The 19,351-nt window shown below is 47.7% G+C and overlaps 1 protein-coding gene and 1 long non-coding RNA gene across 15 annotated transcripts in view; both read left to right on the top strand.

The window, feature by feature from the left end:
- The window catches only part of LOC147470479 (uncharacterized), a 12,329-nt gene extending 11,220 nt beyond the window's left edge, over positions 1-1,109 (top strand). For all 3 annotated transcript variants that reach the window (XR_015191610.1, XR_015191609.1, XR_015191611.1), the window contains exon 2: positions 344-1,109. This is a non-coding gene — a long non-coding RNA (uncharacterized LOC147470479). The remainder of the gene's footprint in view (positions 1-343) is intronic.
- Positions 1-18,607, top strand: part of LOC122247062 (uncharacterized) — a 272,827-nt gene extending 254,220 nt beyond the window's left edge. For 5 of the 12 annotated variants that reach the window (XM_086543795.1, XM_086543794.1, XM_086543800.1 and 2 more), the window contains 6 exons: positions 5,886-5,930; positions 13,267-13,350; positions 14,233-14,443; positions 14,778-14,953; positions 15,552-15,770; positions 16,312-18,607. In XM_086543795.1, coding sequence (XP_086399921.1) covers positions 5,886-5,930; positions 13,267-13,350; positions 14,233-14,443; positions 14,778-14,953; positions 15,552-15,770; positions 16,312-17,055 — 1,479 coding nt within the window. In that variant the 3' untranslated portion in view covers positions 17,056-18,607. Of the gene's footprint in view, positions 1-5,885; positions 5,931-9,638; positions 12,354-13,266; positions 13,351-14,232; positions 14,444-14,777; positions 14,954-15,551; positions 15,771-16,311 lie in introns of those variants that run through there. The other 7 variants (XM_086543798.1, XM_086543803.1, XM_086543802.1 and 4 more) reach the window with 5 other exon arrangements.
- Positions 18,608-19,351: the final 744 nt, after the last annotated feature.

Genomic DNA, 19,351 nt, shown 5'->3' with positions numbered 1-19,351 from the left:
GATATATCTTTGCGAAATAATTTTATAGGCACCTGATGCTTATTTGGAACTTCTGTGTTCCTGCGCATGCGTGGGCTAACATTATCTCTAGGATGCTGCTTTAGTGTCTTTACAAATATGTTGCAGTGTCATGCAAACTTTAGGCTCTTGCGGCAATTTTTAGCACCATAGACTGCAATAGTTGTCATGTTTTGAACGCGCCGCTGTTCTCATGCGTGTAGACGTTAATGCCTGCTTTTCTAATCGTTCGAAACCTTTTTCTGGTGTGATATATGTGTGCGTCACTCCTTGCCGTGATTTACTGTGAGGAAAATAATCACCATGGAATATTTCTTATTTCCAGTTCTTAACTAGTTCAAGAATATGAAAGTGTGTGGTCAGTAGGACATCGAGAGGAAGGTTGGCCAAGGAGCTCCTCGCAGCTCTGATGGGAGAGGTACGAGGGAAGCTCACTTGTAGGCCCAGCAACATTGACTTAGTGGTGATCAAGTGGTGAACAGAGTCAAGTGGACGAGAGAGAGAGGTCTCTAGAGTGAGGTAAAGAGTGATCGTGCGGCGCGAGGTTTTTTCGCTGCGGCAGAAATCCGAAGGCGCCGACATACCACAGAGAGCAGGCACTTCTTTACTGTCACTCGTTTCTCTCCCGTTCCTTTCTTTCATTTCTTTCTCTCTCTCTCTCTCTCTCTCTCTCTCTCTCTCTCTCTCTCTCTCTCTCTCTCTCTCTCTCTCTCTCTCTCTCTCTCTCTCTCTCTCTCTCTCTCTCTCCCCTCCCTCTTCCCCAATCACTCCCTCGCTCTCTCTCCTCCGCACCTCTCCCACACATTATTCTTCCTTCCTTCCATCGAACCCTTCTCCCTTTCCCCTCCACCTCCCATCTGAGTCACACCCAAAACTGAACAATGCCACGATGCCGTTCTCGTTGTAAGGAGGCTGAAGCGTCATTTGAAGGCAGACTAGAAAACTTCTCAGCGTAGAAACTTAAGTATCGCAATAAGAATCGGACCCCCCCCCCATTCGACGGAAGACGTAGTTGGAATCAAGAGGGCGAAGCGTTCCTCCTCCCGGACGGACACCCCCCTCCCCCCCGCTCCGGCCGGAGGGTTTTCGAGGAAGCAATGGTGGAAGTGACGGGCCTGGTGGAGGAGGGGCCGGTGGTGGTGGTGAGCAGCAGCGGTGAGGCGGTCATGGTGGTGACCCCCGCCTCCCCCCAGGTGGTCCGCCGCAGGTCAGCCTCCAAGGTTGGACTCGGCCAACGGCTCAGAGACTCCATGCTCAGTCCGGGTCTCAGGCGCAGGGAGAGCCTAGCCATCCTGAAGCAGCCAGTCGTATCCCTGCTGGTGGCAGGGCGCAGAATCACACGCTCCAGGAGTGTCAGTAAGGTAGGTCAGCCAGCAGGCAGTCACAAGGCTTTTCTTGAGTTATCAGAGCTTGTGCTGAGTCATCAGGCATAGCATCATCATGTTCATCATTCTAGCACACAGTAGATTCACCTTTCCATGCGCTTATTCGGACATGGAGATTGTTATAGTTTCAGAAGGACTTACGCGAGGTCACCAGGTTCATGTAGGTTATCAGGTTCATGTGTCCCTTTTGCCCTGAATCAAGATGCAACCTTGCTTAGGGCGACTTGGATTTATATAGTGACACCGGGGTTCATTTACATCAAGGCTCATGCACGATAAAAAAAACATTCATGCATGGCCGCTATTGTTAATTTAGTCTTATGTCACCATTTCCATAGTCCAAAGGGTTTTGGAAAAATGAACAATATGTTTGATAGTCCGTTCATGATCATTTTAATCGGTGCACAGGCGTCTTTGTCCATATGGTGATATTCCTTGTATGCCACCGGGGTTCATTAGGGCAGTGTAACTATATAAACACTTTCATTCGTGCTAAAACATTGTTGTGTCTCCCTAGGTTGCGGTTTACACTTTAATTCTTCAAACATGTGTCGGTTTTTGGATATTCATACGTTGGGTATTTACACTTTTGGTGGTTCTTGCTAACCGTTTCGGATTCAAATGCATGTCAATCTATGTTGTGGTGACAGATTTTACTTTGGTAAAGAAAAATCACTAAAAATAGGGCGAATACTTTGCTGTGGCTTTTCAGTGCACTTGCGACGAAACAGGAAAAGTTGGGTCATTTCTCTTTATTGTGCCTTTGTGTTGCATCTACTGTGAAGTCTGTCGTGTCCCTTTTTCCATACACGATCTACTGCAATTACACGATATCATTTCTTGAGTTTTTTTACTCTCTAACTTTAGTGTTTTGTCGTTCTTAGCGCGTCCATTCTGCTTGTAAAAATGGCTGGTGCTTTGTGTTGTTATCCTTCTCCATTTGAGATTTGTGTGTCCATTGTTTTTAGTCTTCGGACACGTGTCCCTCTTCTGTTCGTCTTATCCCGACCCCTCCTGTTGTCTTACCGTTGCGTCGTTCAGAGACCATTTCTGGGTTTCCCGACTTTACTTGCACTTTGGCATTTTCTTGCCCCGCTGTGTTGAGCGACGGAGAGGCAGGGCGTGCCGTGTCACCCTGGGATCTTGGTCGGCAAGGAAGTTTCTCAAAGGGTCTAGTGACCCGTCCTTCGCACTGGCTACTTTTTGTGCACTCTTTCTGCGCGACCTTCTTAACCTCATCACCGCACTTACGTTTTCCTCATGGAGACACTTCAACGAACGTTATTTACTCTTATGATAAGATAGTAACCATCCCATTTTTTAACGTGGTCTGAGCAGCCATTAGTTTGTGTCGCAAGCCATAGGAACGTTGACTGCCCTTGGCTAGATAGCGAGCAGCAGGTAACGCGGCTTGTTGGCTGCGGCTGGCGCATTTGGAACGTCCTGTTTGACCAGTCTTGTACAGCCTGCCCGCCCCGTGCGTGTTTTTGTATCAGCTGTTCTTGTTGTTATTATTATTGTTGACGGTAATAGTAATGATTATATTATTATTATTGTTGTTGTTATTATTATTATTATTATTATTATTATTATTATTATTATTATTATTATTATTATTATTGTTATTATTATTATTATTATTATTATTATTGTTATTATTATTAACATATTGTCATTATCATTATCATGCTTCACGTCAACATCGTCGTGATGATGATCATCATCATCCCCTTCACCATCGTCGTCGTCGTCAATATCAGCTTTATCATTGTCATCGTAATCGTCATCATTGTCCTGCATATTTTTATTATCATTGTTGTTATTATTATTAGATGCTCAGACATAGACACAGACACACACACACTTTGATTTTGACAAGTTTATTGAGACAAGTGATTACGTACGTCTCAAAAGGATGAGGTAACATAGGTTATCCTCATCCCAATCTTAGTCCCTCTTTGGCCTCATGGATTTTACAAAACCTTACAGCTATGTCAACATAGGCGGATCAATCACTAGCATACAGAGTTAAATGTTTACATATCAGGAGAACGATATGACGGTATAAATTATCACCCTCAGCATGCTAAGTCCTCTCCTGAGGTCACATAATTACATACTTGAAAATGTGACGCACATGTATGTTAATAAAACATACGTATGTTCCTGGAGGAAATAATTTATCAGAAAGTAAAAAAAATATATATATTTGTATTCAACAGGATGATGGATGATATTCCTCCACATCTCAATAAAATCCTACTAGGGCTATCATAGTCTCGGCAGAAGGGAAGTCACAATCGGATACACACAGTTGTCAACTACAATTATGTGATCGATGCAAAGTGTTTATACTTCTTCAAATTTTTTATCACCTGGCCACTTCTAAACATCCATACAGCTTGTTCACATACACAGAGAGAGGAAGAGAAAGAGAGAAAGAGAGAGAGAAAGAGAGAGAGAGAGAGAGAGAGAAAGAGAAAGAGAAAGAGAAAGAGAAAGAGAGAGAAAGAGAAAGAGAAAGAGAGAGAGAGAGAGAGGACGACGACGACGACGACGATGACGACGACGACGATGACAACAACAATGACTTCTAATTTATAATACCAATTTAGAGTTGAAGAGGAGGAAGAGCGTTGCCGACGCCAGCTCCAGCGCCTTGCCCGGCGCCGCGCCTTGCTTTTCCCAAGTTGTGCGTCATCCGTGTGGGGCGAGATAATAACGCTAAGTGAGACAATGGCAACAAGTGGGAGATTATGATTTCCCCGCCGAAGAAGGGAAGGGAGGAGCTGGGCCTTAATGAGACGTAATTTGATAGGGTGTTTCAGCGTGTGTGTTAGATGTGTCTCTCACCGTAGACACTACATCCGCTCACGTTTCCTTCGCATTGTCCTCCTTGCAACTCAGTCGTGCACCAACACACAAAGCCGTCGCGTCCTCGTGCATTGCAAAGACACAGCGCCGGAGAGTTGTATATGAGAGCCGTGGGTCGTGGGGAAGAGTGAATCGAGGATCATTTTACTTTTGGCGCATGTCGTGTTAAGGTACATGTACCTGCACGCGTTTACGGACTCTGGTTTGCAAGTTTCTTGTGACGTAGCTAGGTCTATAGGGTGTATTTGCTGTCGAGTAACAACGCGTTTGCAACACGAAAATATCTGTTAGAGTCACTCAGGTCCTCTCTAGCTTTGAGTGCATAAGTTATCATATTTGAATTTGATTTCATGGTCTCAAGTCGTAGTGAATGGCACGCAGAGAGAGAGAGAGGGAGAGATAGATAGATAGATAGAGAGAGAGAGAGAGAGAGAGAGAGAGAGAGAGAGAGAGAGAGAGAGAGAGAGAGAGAGAGAGAGAGAGAGAGAGAGAGAGAGAGAGAGAGAGAGAGAGAGAGAGAGAGAGAGAGAGAGAGAGAGAGAGAGAGAGAGAGAGAGAGAGAGAGAGAGAGGGAGAGGGAGGGAGAGAGAGAGGGGGGGAGGTAGGATAGATGTGAGGCTTACATATTAGGTGCTGTTTTCAATCTTGTTTCAAACGAAGGCGATGCATCTCCGGCAAGGCCTTGTAAATGAAGGACTTCTTTGCTGCATAACAAGTCGGGCCGCACAATCGACGTGCTCGACAGGGAAGGAGGAGGGGAAGTGGGAGGGGGTGAAGGATAGAAAGAGGTGAGGAGGAGAGGAGGAGAGGAGGAGAGGAAAGGGGGGGGGGAGGGCGGCTCTTTGTTGATTGTGGACGGTCATTTTGTTTGAGACACACGCACACGCACACGCGCGCGCGCACACACACACACACACACACACACACACACACACACACACACACACACACACACACACACACACACACACACACACACACACACACACACACACACACACACACACTCACACACTCACACACTCACACACTCACACACATACACATACACACACACAAATAAACAAAACAAACAACAACACACTTACACTCACTATTACTCATACACTCTTCTCTTACTCTTACACTTACTCTTACACTCATACTTACTCTCACGCTTACCCTTACACCTACATTCGATCGCATGCTTGCGTGTGTATGCATATGCTTATCGCGTAGTAGTTGATCTGCCGCCGACGATTGTAAAGTCGTTTATACTGAAGTGCGAAACGGTTATTATTAAACGCGGAGCTTACAGTAGCATTTTTTGTTGCCGATCATTTATTGCGGTAGGAAACTTGCAGTAGAGGACTGCAGCGCAATTGCAGAACAAGCTTGTTATTACGTGTACTATTTCTTACGTTGAGGCAGTGATCACTGTACGATGGACCTTCCCTTGTGTATATAAGGAAAAGTTTAGGCGAGAGATCATGCCAAGAATGCTGATGATGATGATCCCGCCATGGGTAGAAGTGCAGCCCGCGTGACCTTCAGGGTGCAGCTTGCGTGTTGCATATTGCATGTCGTCTCCTGACTCCGCTCTGATTTGGCCTTTGTGTGTTCCCTCAGGTGAGTGTGACGGACGCTGGGAGGGACGCTGGAGGTGCTCCAGGGGTGAGTGTTGGCCGGCCGCCTTGCGAGAGGGCGTGACCTGCGCTCTCTCTCTCTCTCTCTCTCTCTCTCTCTCTCTCTCTCTCTCTCTCTCTCTCTCTCTCTCTCTCTCTCTCTCTCTCTCTCTCTCTCTTTCTCTCTCTCTTTCTCTCCCTCCTCCCCTCCCCCCCTCTCTCTCTCTCTCCCTCTCTCCCTCTTTCCCTCTCTCCCTCTCCCCCCTCCTCCCCTCTCCTCCTCTCTCCCTCCCTCTCCCCTCCCTCCCCCCTCCCTCCTCTCTCTCCCCCTCTCTCTCTCTCCTCTCTCTCTCCTCTCTCTCTCTCTCTCTCTCTCTCTCTCTCCCTCTCTCTTTCTCTCACTTCTCTCTCTCTCTTCCTCCCTCTCCTCCTCTCCCTCCCTCTTCCTCTCCCTCCCCCCCTCTTCTCTCTCTCTCTCTCCCTCCCCTTCCTCCTCTTCCTCTCCCTCTTTCTCCCCTCTTCTCTCTCTCTCCTCTCTCTCTCTCTCTCTCTCTCCTCCCCTCTTCTCTCCCTCCTATCCTCTCTCTCCTCCCCTCCCTCCTCCCTCTCATCCCCTCTCTCCTCCCTCTCTCTCTCTCTCTCCCTCTCTCTCTCCTCTCTCTCTCTCTCTCCTCTCTCCCCTCCCTCTCCTCTCTCCTCTCTCTCTCTTCTTCTCCTCTCTCTCTCTCCTCTCTCCCTCCCCCCTCTCCCTCCCTCTCCTCCCTCCCTCTCTCTCCCTCCTCTCTCTCTCCCCTCCCTCTCTCCCCTCTCTCTCCCTCTCCCCCCCTCCTCTCTCTCCCTCTCTCCTCTCTCTCTCCCCTCTCCTCTCCTCTCCTCTCTCTCTCCTCTCTCTCTCTCTCCTCTCTCTCTCTCTCTCCTCTCTCTATCTCTCTCTCTCTCTCTTTCTCTCCTCTCCTCTCCTCATCCTCTCTCCTCCCTCTCCCTCTCTCTCTCCCTCACTTTTCCTCCCTCTCCCTCTCTCTCCCTCCCTCTCCCTCTCTGTCTCTCTCTCTCTCTCTCTCTCTCTCTCCCTCCCTTTCCCTTTTCTTTTTCCTCTCCCTCTCCCTCCCTCCCTCCCTCCCTCCCTCCCTCCCTCCCTCCCTCCCTCCCTACCCCCTCTCTCTCCCTCCCTACCCCATCTCTCTCCCTCCCTACCCCCTCTCTCTCCCTCCCTACCCCATTTCTCTCCCTCCCTACCCACTCTCTCTCTCTCCCTACCCACTCTCTCTCCCTCCCTACCCCCCCTCTCTCCCTCTCCCCCTCCCTACCCCCCCTCTCTTCCTCTCCCCCTCCCTCCCCCCTCTCCCTCCCTCTCCCTCTCCCCCTCTCTCTCTCCCTCTCTCTCTCTCTCTCTCATTCTCACCTTCTCTCTCTCCCTCTCCCTCCCTCCCTCTCTCTCCCTCTCTCTCCCCCTCCCCCCCTCTCTCTCCCCCTCCCCCTTCTCTCTCACTCCCTTCCCCTCCCTTTCTTCTCCCTCCCTCCCTCCCTCCCTCCCTTCCCCTCTCCCTCTTCCTCTCCCGCTCTCTTTTTGTTTCCCTATGCTCTTCCTATCTCTCCCCTTTCCTCTCCCTCTCCCTCTCCCTCCATCCTTGACTGGCGGTAGAAGGTCCCCTTTTTTGTACATGGCTTACGAATCTGCTGCTGTTTAGAGAGCGGCTTGGCTTGATAGAGAAATGGGCTTGAAGGATTTGTTTGCTGTCAGCTGTCTAATCTTACATACGTGTTGAAAAGCTCTACTAGTATGAGCACCCTCTGAAGCGAGACAAGTGATTGAAAAGAGATAAGGGAATGAGGAGTGAAACGAGGTTATTTCGCGATGATGAGGAGTAGGGGAAGGGAGATTGACGGAAGGCACAACTGTCAGAAGGGATAGTCCCATTGATGTTTTGTTTTGCGATGTTTTATTTCTCCTTCTGACATTCATTCAAGCGTTAGATACTGTTGCATAACTTCAGCAACGAGTTAGACATATTCGGTCATTGCAATAATTCGATAGGACTACTAACTTCCTTGAAGTAATCGCGAAAATTGTCGAATATATTCGATTTGAAAAATGATAGAGATTTGCTTTCTTCAATAGAAGCACAGTAATATCCAAACCTGTTTAAAACACGTTCAGCAAAGCGAATCGGGCCTTCTGCGTATACTGCCTGATCGTGGCCCGTGTACCCATTCATTTCACTTTCTGTTCTCGACACCTGTGCCCGGCTGCAGGTGTGCTCGTCTCGCGAGGCTCACCTGCGCACGAGTGGCCTGATTCATTTCCCTGTTTTTACGTGGCGCACAGGAGGACCGTTGCGCACCGGGCGGGAACGCATGTGAATAGCTGATTTGAATGCGTTACGACCACCTTTGCCGTTCCTATTTACTCCCCCGTAATCCAGCGAATATCTCTTTAGCTGTTAGCCCTGCGCTCGTTTCTCTCATTCCCCTTCAAAACGCCTTTCCAAAGGGATATACAATTACAACCTATGCATCGAGTGCGCGTTTAGGTAGAGGCCGCGGGCTATGACCCGGATGTAACGACATAACAAGTGTTCGGTAATGTAAGTTATTTTTAGGTGTTCGTAGAGTAGGTTTTATTACACACGAGCAGCCCTTGTTTAGAAATACTCTGTGACCCTGAGGTTTTGATAGTGGCTGACGTAGGATACTTTTAAGAGAGCGCTGCGTAAAGGAGATGCTTTTCTTCAAATTGTAGCAACATTTTGAATGTGTGTTACCCCCCCCCCTCCTCTCTTTCTCTCTCTCTCTCTCTCTCTCTCTCTCTCTCTCTCTCTCTCTCTCTCTCTCTCTCTCTCTCTCTCTCTCTCTCTCTCTCTCTCTCTCTCTCTCTCTCTCTCTCTCTCTCTCTCTCTCTCTCTCTCTCTCTCTCTCTCCCCCCCCCTCTCTCTCCCCCTCTCTCTCTCCCTCTCTATCGCTCGGACACGCACACGCCTACGCATACGCATAAGCATAAGCATAAGCATAAGCATACGTAAACGCTTGGTCAGCTTGATCATCGAATGTCAATACTGAAGGCCATCTTATATCGCTAATAAAGAGAGCATGGGTACAGGAAACAAACATTCCATATCCTCTTACCTGCTGACAGATTTCGCTTTGGAGCAAGATTTTCATTTTCGCAAATTTGGAAAACACCGGTCGAAAAGAAGTCCTTTCTCCCCGAGTGGACCGAGCGCCGTCGGGGCATCAAACCAGGAAGTGGCAGGGGGAGCGGAGCATCATTAGGAGAGTGAAAAGAAGACTTTTCCCGGACGCTGAAGTGTCGAGGGGACCCTGTAGGGCGAGGGGAACATAAGCCGAAGAGACTGGCGCTCGGCCCCCTTGACACTCGAGTGCGGTGCGCCTCTCCGCATTTCCCTCTGCCTTCCCTTGGGGCAGGGGCGCTGCGGATCCGCAGGAGGCGAATGCTCGCGAGTTGAAGTAAGGAGTGCGAGGTTCAGAAGAAGGAGGAGTATTTCATAATGGTGGGAGTTCTGAGTGGGCGGCAGCGCTATGTGGTGCCGCGAGACGTTGCAACGATGATGAGGGTGACCTCTGCATACTTGCTCACATACCCGCAAGGGTGAGGGCGGCAGGAGGCAGCGTGGCCATACCAGTGTCACCCTCGAGGCTTGAGGCCAAGGGAAGTGAGGGGAAACAGGTGTTAGAGTGGAGGAGGAGGAGGAAGGGGGAGGAGAGGGGGGGCTCAGGTGGGAGTGTGCCAGAAGCAAGTGTGTGGGGAGCGAGCTCGTGCCAGGCGAGGCAGTGGCACGCTGGCACTTCTTCTAATAACACGCTGATGCTGCCGCCGCGATGTCCGTGTTGGTGCAGCCATCATCCCATTGTGCAGATCTTTGTTACTCGCGTGCCGCGCCGTCGCCGCTCTAGTGGTGCGCTGTGATCGTTTTCTCGTCTGGAGACTAACTCTGCGACGCCAGGCTCTGTGGCACTTGCGGTCACACTATATGTCAGTACAAAGGATTCCGGAGTCTCTCGGACTAGAGAGTTTGTGCTAGATGATCAGTGAGTTGTAACAAGGACCGAATGTGATACAAATCGCGGGCGGAATGGGCGCAGCAGCGACCGACGACGATGAGTGACCACCTGTAATTGTGGACAATTCCCATGCATCACCTGTCACATATCAGCTGAACTAGGAGGATATGTAACCACTCGCAAGCTGTCGCGACGCTTAAAATAGAGATTGTCATTTGTATTGGCTATTTGTAGTTTGTGCCAAGTGGAGGCGAATGCTTTGGCACCCACGTGCTATCTGTTCCCTGACTCTGCATGTCTGGACAAAGCATAATCTGTGTCACAGTAGTGAGTTCACGTACATGCGTCTGTAGGCATAAAGGATTTCACAGGACGTGTACATGTACTTTTTGGCAGTAGAAACCGCACGCGCGTTTCCGCGTCGACGGGTGCATTGCAGTGGGTGTGTCACGACATCATGTGACTAGTGACTAGTGAAATACATGGAGTGCCGCACCTGGGACAGGTAGAACTTGTGCTGTCACATCGTCATGAACTGTGATGATCCTCTACATGTAGAATAGTACGATTCCCTTACTACGGGAGTCATGGAAGACACTTGACGAGAGACAACTGCCAGTGTCTCATGTTGTCCATCCTGTGTGTTTATCATTCTCTAGTCAGTAGTGTCCGTGGCCCTTCACCTCCTCCCTTGCACGAACATTCGCAACAAGTTCTCTTCCCCGAGGACATGAGGCCAGTTGTCAGGGAGGACACATCGCCCCCCGAGACTCAAGACGGTGTCACGAGGGCATCAGTTCAGGAAGAAATGCCATACGAAGAAGAAGCGAGGCCGAAAACCCCGACAACTCTTGATGTAGAGGTGGAAGGTAGCGTCCCTCGGACAGAAGACCTAGGGGAAGGAGGGACACCCCAGGATTCAGCAGGGGAATGCAGGTCCGAGGCAGTGCGGGCGAGCGTGGTGCCACACACCCCCGACGGCATATATGATAAGCTAACCATCTGTGATGCATGCGAGGCGCACCACAACCCTTCGAGAGACCCCACCTCTGCTGGTGATTGCGTCCAGGCAAGTCGCAGTCACGTTGACCCCGATGCTATGGCGCCCACTGCGGGCAAAGACCCTGTACAACCCCCGGAGGAAGCACGGATCTCCAACAGATTCTCGTCTCCTGGTGGGCGGTTGATGAAGCAGGGGAAGGGGTCGGCTCCTGGCCAGCAGTGGAGCGCCACGATGAATCGCCCCGCGCGCAGGGGTCGCTGCGTCCCGACGCCAGTGGATCCCCGCGGGATTCGCTCGCAGACGGAACCTCCGGCTAATAAACCTCCACCGGACCTGTTGCAAGTGTCGTGGGTGTGGGAGACCCGCCAGCCTGCCCGCGTGGCTTCCGTGCGTCGGCGTCCGACGCGGAAGATCTCGTGCCGCCGGAAGATCAGGCCGAGACTCACGATACGGAAAGCGGCCTCCAGGAGGAATAGCGCCTCTCCGCAACACAGGGCGTCGCCTGCGAAGGATGAGGACGAGACCTGGGCGGAGTGCGACGAGGATGAGGGCGGGAGCGAAGCGCCTGTCGAAATCGTGGACCGTAAGTCGCCGCCCGCCCCAGATGTTCTCACAGGGACGCACACGTCGCCGAGCCTGATCTTAGCGAACATACCGAATCGGGACGGCGTCGCTGAAGACCCGGGCCTTCCCACCACTCCTCCGCCGCCTGAGGTTGCGTTGAGGAACACAAGGAACCTAAATTACTTCCAGACGGCTAGTAGAGCTGTCAAACAAAGGTGGCGCAACTCCGACATGATACTGCCCAGACTTCTCAAAGACTCTTTGGGAAATGTTCAACCTGAATACGAAAACAACAAGAAGAAGAGAACGTTTTTCGACAGAGCCAGAAATATCCCTCTGCATATACGCAAAATCTCTCATTTACTCGTGAAAAGTGTGAAACCGTCCGAAGATAACGATTTATATGGAAGTGAGAAAGAAAATGATATAATATACCTTGATCTGAGAAAGCAGCTCCGTGACAGCCTGCAAAGACAGCGGAGCGTACGGCGGCGAAGCGTGCCCGCGATCGTGGGCGTGAAAAGGCAGGGCTCCTTCTCCCCGAGGAACAGCTTGGGCAGGAACAAGGCCGTCACTTGGAATCAGAAGTACCAGGCTGTGATGGGCCTGAAGCGCGCTGGCGGCGGCTCGGACCGGGGAGGCGCTGACTGTCCCGTCATCCAGGTGACTGAGGCTGCCGGGGGCTCGGCCACGCCCGCCTCCGAGGGCGACGGGGACGGGGAGGGGGAGTGGCGCTCCCTCTGCAGCACCCCGATCCCCTCCTCCCACCACGCGCACTTAGGGCTGGACCTCCCGCTAAAGAAACCGAACATGCTCAAGAAGCTGTGGGGGCGTCTCCGCCACTCCACCCCGCGCTCGCTCTCAGCCTCCAGGTCGCATGCTTCTGTGAGTCCATTCTCCTCTCGGCTGTCGGCTTAATATATAGATGTACCTTAGCTCTCGGGAACATGAATTATCGATTCTTTGCAATGTGGAAAACCGGCATGGATGGCCTTGAAGTTGCATTTGTATCGTCCAACCCAGGGTATACCACACCTCTCATCACTTGGAAAAAAATATACTTTTCAAACTCCACTTATATTTCCCCGACAAACCTTATGACAAACACACTAAAGTTGACATTAGAGTCCGCGCATCACAGAAACCAGTCACGTGACCAGACCGGCATCAGACCTGCACCTAAACGGGTTGTGGCTACTCTCCTTGGATGCCGATATTAACGTCTGCTGCTTGCCTGTCTGTCACAACTTTCCCTTTGAAAATCTCACTGCTCTGACCGCCCTCACTCCTTCGACCGCCCTCACTCCATCCCTACACTTGAGCTGGTTGGGGCGCAAGTGAAAGCTGGTTGCGCATTGTGGAGAATTATTATTCTTATTTATTTATTTATTATTATTATTATTTTTTTACTGGAAACTACTTTTGCTCTTGTCTCTCGCCCCTTTTCTTTTCTTAGCCCTCTCCCTTCTCCCTCCTCTTCCTCCCCCTCCCTCGCTATTTTAATCTCGATTCTCTCCCACCCTCTCCCTCTCCTTCTCCTTCCCCCTATCCGTCCTTCTCTTCTCCCCCATCACCCTCGCTCTATTTCTCTTTCCCCTTCAATGTATTTTTTTTCTCTTCTACCTTCTCCTCCATTTATGTATGTATGTATGTATGTATGTATGTATGTATGTATGTATGTTCGGGTAATTCATCTGCTTGTGATATGCATTACTTATGATCGTGGCCGTTCCTGGACCTAGTAGCTGCAAGCGTTGTGTTAAATATATAAACACATCCCTTTTTTTTATTCTTGCAGAGTCGGAGCAGCATGAGCGGAGGCAGCGAGGACGGCCACTCTCCCTCTCACTCGTCCGACTATGAGGATCAGGATGAAGTTGAGGTAAGCTCTCGCTCCCCTCATAACCATCGTTGCGAGGTAAGGTGAAACGAAGTCGAGCTGAGAGAATGGGATTCCTGAGGATGCCTTGGTCCAGGCGCTTTCATGAGTGTCCTTGGAGTCGTTTAGCCACAGTCTCGTTGCTGCGTCTGTTGCATTGCACGGGATCAGACTTCCAAGTTCGACTTCCACATCCTTCGAGATCCTGTTTTTGCGTTCGGATTCTCGTAAATAGTTGCCATCCGCCTGTATGTTCGTGCGTTCTACTAAAGTAACCCGCGTGGCACATTCCTTGCCGTATATAGCCTACGAGTAGTTCAGTTTTGCTTTTGTTTTGTAACTGACCTGTTTCAAAACAAAATGTATGTACAGATGAGTGAGTGAAAGTGTGAGAGTGAGTGTGAGTGTGAGTGTGAGAGTGAGTGTGAGAGTGAGAGTGAGTGTGAGTGTGAGTGTGAGTGTGAGTGTGAGTGTGAGAGTGAGTGTGAGAGTGAGTGTGAGAGTGAGAGTGAGTGTGAGAGTGAGAGTGAGAGTGAGTGTGAGTGTGAGTGTGAGTGTGAGAGTGAGAGTGAGTGTGAGAGTGAGTGTGAGTGTGAATGTGAGTGTGAATGTGTACGTGTGCGCGCGTGCGCGTGCGCGTGCGTGCGTGCGCCCTCGCACGTCTGTTATAATTTTGCGAGTCTGACTAATAGCTGTTCGTTTCCTTGTGCATTTTTATTCGCTATTTGATTTTCATCTGTCATTTTGGATGAATGTGTTTTGTTGTTAAGGAAATACGTGCAAGAAAATATGTTTTAGGAATTCTACTTTAATTTACATGTTTAAGATTAGACAAAGTACCCAGCCGAGTGATCTCGAGTTACTGAGAGAGCCCTTTGTTCGCAGCGGTCCGGCTCGGCCTCGCTGGTGGGGCGCATGCGCGGGCTGAGACGAGACATGCAGAAGAAGATCTCCCGCCTAAAGAGCCCCCGTGGCTCCACGTCGAGCTCCCCCGGGCCCGCAGGCGCCGCGGCAGACAAGGCGGGGGCAACGCTGTCCGCGCCCATGCAGCCGTCGGCGTCCTCTTACGAAAGCATACCCTCGTCAGCGCCACTTGGTGAGTCTCCGCCCGTAGCGGGTTTGTGCGTTGTATCTCTAGCTGAGAGATGGGATGGGGTAAAAGGAGGAATGCGTTAATGTTGTTTAAATATTTTTTTGGTTGATAATCCAGATGTGCGTTGTTGGAATATTGTGGATATATATTCTAGTGCATATTTTTCACAATGATAAAAGGATGTATTTTATTGTTAATATTTTCAAGGCCCAGCTTTGTTATTATCCTTGAAGTCGATGTGTTATGACAATACTGACAAGATTATTATCAACTTCATGCTGGAGAAAATCTGTATACGTAAGTGTCTATAAGCCTCCCCCCCAATTCTAAATTCTAGGAAAGGTTTATCAAATGACCTTTGCCTCTCCAGCAGCCGCTACAGCATCGGGCAGCAACCGGTCGTCTCTCTCCGGGGAGGAAGCAGAGCCTTACACCGGCCCTTTCATCGGCCGCGCACGCGCACTGGTGGACTGCCAGCCCTCGCCCTACGACAGGGACGCCTTGAAGTTTAAGGTAAGGGAAGGGAGGGTGGAAGGAGGGAGATAAGGGGGGAGGTGGGGAGAGGGAGGGAGATGGGAAGGGGGAGGGAGGTGGGAAGAAGGGGGGAGGTGGGAAGAAGGGGGGAGGTGGGAGGAGAGAGGGAGGTGGGAAGAGGGAGGGAGATGGGAAGAAGGGGTGAGGTTGGAGGAGAAAGGGAGGTGGGAAGAGGTGGGAAGAAGAAGGAGAGAAGGGGGAGAGGATAGAGGAGAGAGAGAGGATGGGGAGAGGAGACAGTAGAGAGGATGCAGGAAGGAGAAGGGAGAAGAGAGAAAGGAGGAAAGAAGGAAAAGGGAGGAATTTGAAAGGTGGAATGAGGAGAGAGAAGATAGGAAGGTAGGAGGGGAAGAGGAAGGTGGAAGGTGGAAGGTGGAAGGAGGAGAGAGGATAGAGGATAGAGGATAGAAGAAAGAGGAAGGAGGAGGGAGGAGAAAGAATTAAACTGATTTTTAAATAGAGTCTGAAGTTTAGATTAAAAAAAAAAGAAAGAAAAAAAAATCTTAGAAGAGAGACTTGTTACATTCCATTATCCATCCTATTCATGTCTTATTGACCTGTGCTGATTCTCTTGCAGAAAGATGACATAATAGACATCATAGCCAAAAACCCCTCTGGCCTCTGGAAGGGCTGTGTGGATGGCCGGGTCGGGCACTTCAAATTCATCCTGGTGGAGGAGGAGGTGGAGCGACCTGCCCGCCGCCACAGGCCCTGGCGGGGCACTACACCACGCAGAGGCAGGGCCAGAACGTTAGAGGAGTTGCTGACGCGGCTCAATCTGGGGCATCTTATACAGGTATTTGGACTGTCGAGATAAAAAGTTTAATGTTGAAATATTGTTTTGGGGATGTTTTTTTATAAATTGATTTTATGTGTGTGGTTTCTGTCAGATTATAGTTTTGGCCTTTGATGTGCCTATTGTCTATCTTTAATAAGTAATGAATTTTAAATCATGAATGCTTGATGAATTATTCATCTATGAAAGAAACTAATTGTACTTTCATCTACTGTATAGGAATTCACTCTATCTATGCCTAAAGAGTATATTATTTAGCCCTTTAGGATTGGTAGGTCTGTATATGGTCACTAGAACTAGGAACATCAGAGTCAGATATTTTCCAGTGAATTAGATAAATATGAAAAGAAATGCACAAATCCAGCCTTTCAAGGGTTAAAGTATGAGAAGGTCCTCTGATTATTTGATTTATAGAGGACAAATATTTTTTGACAATTGATAATTTAGAGAAGCATATCTAGGATATTTACTTGATTTTGAAAGATAATATTCTGTTACCCAATCATTTTATGCATGATTTTAATATAAGTCCATTTTACAGGTATTTGTTCTAAATGGTTATGAAGACTTGGAACAGTTTAGAGATGTGGAGAAAGCAGATCTTGATTGCCTTGGCATTACTGACCCTGAGACGTGTGCCAAACTGCTTACTGCTGTGGCTCTGCTTCATGACGCAGACTCCGAGCCGGAACCAGATCTGCCTGAGATGCTGGAAACCACTGATGCTGCACTTCGTCGAGGTGACCATGGAAGAGATTCGGGATGCTATACAGATCATCGCAGTGCACACTCGGCTGTACTTGATGAAAACAATCTTGATACCCGACAGTCCACGCCCTCAACCGACACCTCATCTGGGTACCATAGTCGGGGCCCATACAACATTCCTTTAGGTGAGGCAACTCTAACTTCACGGGAGGAAGCTCTTAGCTCAGCACTTGATTCACCACCATCGGAGTCCACCACTTCGGGTGCGACGAGCAGCCAGCCATTAACACAGTCAGAGCCTCACTCTTATCGGGCCCATCTCGCTACCGTCCTTCCTGCCAGTCCTCGTGCAAAGGTCCGTCATGGTCAACAAGAGGATCAGAAGCAAAGACCTGATCCTCAAGTTGATTATGAGGCCAAGTATAACTCTGCACGCAACGTCTTTGAAAAGGAGGTAGTAAGGCGCGAGGTCCCTTACACAGTTCGTTCTCCAAAGCGCAGTGCAGGGACTACTCAGTCACCACCATCGGATTCAGAGGAAGGCACAACAGCTGCTCCAGAGGAACCTTCGCCGTAAGGTCCCTTCAACAATATAGCCATATATAGCCCAGTATTTCCCTCCCTTCTAGTTAGAATTTAAAATCTTTTGATCTTAAAAAATTTCTGATTTATAATTGTTCCAGTGGTATTTATCTTACTCTGAATTTGACTCTAACCTGCATTCTGAAATTCTTGCAATGAAAACGATTATTGATAAAGTAATGATAATTATCCTCTTCAGGTTTGTTCTTTTCTTGAACAGTCACTTCTAAGGACTTGTACACATAATTGTGAACACACTAATGCAGGGAGATATGAGTCTTATGAAATTCAGTGATTTTAAAACAGCAGAACTGTGTAACTAGTATATACCCTCTTTATATTAGTGAATCATGTGATGTGGACCCTATCTGAAGTCATGCAAGATATTTCTGTGTAGCTTGTACTGTCAGGTAGTTAGAAAAAAAAGCTAAGTACTTATCCTATTCAGAAGTTTCCCATGTAATGATTGGTGCAGTGCAGTTCCTGTTATTAGTCTCAAGGGTTTTAGATGTTCCTGCTATAGAGGAAGTGGCTGGGAAGTGTTGTGCAGCCAACTTGTATAGCCCGTCTTTCATTTTAACTCTTAACACAGAATTATATCAGCTACTACCATATCATTTTATATATATAAGGAAGGTTATTGTAACTAAGATGTCTGAACATTTATTGTAAGAATCAAGCGATCACTGTGAGGATAGAATAAAGGCCAAAAACCTTCATAGTGATGATAAAAGAATAGTTATTTTATGTACCACTTACCACAGGAAATGTGGATTTATAGTCTGAAGAGGACTAGTTTGATAATATATAATTTAGAGGTTCTTTATTTATCTGTAATTTTAAATTTGACAGTATTTTAAAAAAACATTGTTTTGCATTTACATAGGTATGAGGAATGATTGTGTTGTAGTAATTTTCAACATGATATATATTTTTTTATATGTTGCTATCATCAGCTACATAACGTTGAGAATCATCAGTTCCTGGAAACATATTATCTTCATGAGAGTCTGGTGATTGACTGGAGGCCTCAGGAGCCCCAAAAACAGATGACTTGCAGTACAGTGTCATGAAGAGGCAATGCTGAAGTAATAAAAATGGACAACAGTTAATGTAAGCCATAGAGTTTACACATTCAGGTATACAGTGTAGCAAGTTTTATGGTACATACATGCAACAGTTGTGTCAAAGAAATCTTCCAGTATATACCTTGTGATGTTAGAGTATTGTAATATGATTACAGACACTGTGTTTTCTGTCTTTATTCACAAAGAATTAGTTCCCTATAGTTGTTTACCAAATGCACATCATTATGTTAAATTTTCCTGTATTTATTTTTTCAGTCTTATCAAAAGTATTTACATAATTTTAGATTGAAATTGCTTTTACTTTTAAATGATGCGCTTCCTAAAATGGTCACATGACAATGTCTTTGCAGTCATATATTTCTTAAACTAATGGATTTTACTCTTCCAACTTTTGTATTGTACAGACTTGTGCGTCATCACTATTTGTAAATAGTCTTATATTAAAACAATAGAGCAAAAGAGTCTTTCTTTCTTTTTACAACATTCTTTTATTAGAAGGTAAAGCATTTACAGTTTCTTTTCAGATTTAGATTTACCTGTTTGATGATATGTTTATATTTTTTCTTAAACACAATTTTATATATTGATTTCTCTATTAGTTCATAATTAAATTATTCACTGCAACATATTAGAAGAAACAGTTGAAAATAATTAATGAAAGAAACACAAAATAATTTTTCATCAGTACATTGTGTATCTTTCAAGGATGTTAGACCCTGGTAGTTGAGCACTTACTACCTAGAGGAAAATCTGAGGCATGGTATTTGGACATGGTCATGAAGAAAATGAATATGACAGTTTTACAGAAGTTTTGATTTTGTTATATTTATATATTAGCTTTTATGCACAAGCACAGTTTCTTATGTTCACAAGTATAACTCACATTTCCTCTCATATTTAAAGAAAGATTTATACTAAACTTAACCCTCTCTGGACGGGTGGTACAGTACTGTACTGCTCATTCAAAAGCCCAGTGGCCGGGCGGCACAGTATTGTGCCAGCCATTTAATTGATTTAGGCCTAAGCGCTCGAAAGCCCCGGTATTGTGACATTCAAGACTAGAATGCCCCCGTCGTGAGTGGGTTAACTTGGTAATTCACTTCAACCTAGTGAGGACTGGTGTCATAACATACATAACGCAGGAGCTTTGGCTTGATGACGAGTGCCATGAAATACATGACGTTGGGGGATTTTGGATCACTG

The sequence above is a fragment of the Penaeus japonicus genome, unplaced genomic scaffold (assembly GCF_977035675.1).
Source record: "Penaeus japonicus unplaced genomic scaffold, GWHDUDI00000001_assembly GWHDUDI00000014, whole genome shotgun sequence".
Taxonomy (NCBI): domain Eukaryota; kingdom Metazoa; phylum Arthropoda; class Malacostraca; order Decapoda; family Penaeidae; genus Penaeus; species Penaeus japonicus.
Note: the sequence above shows the minus strand (reverse complement) of the source record. Positions and strands in the feature narration are given on the sequence as shown.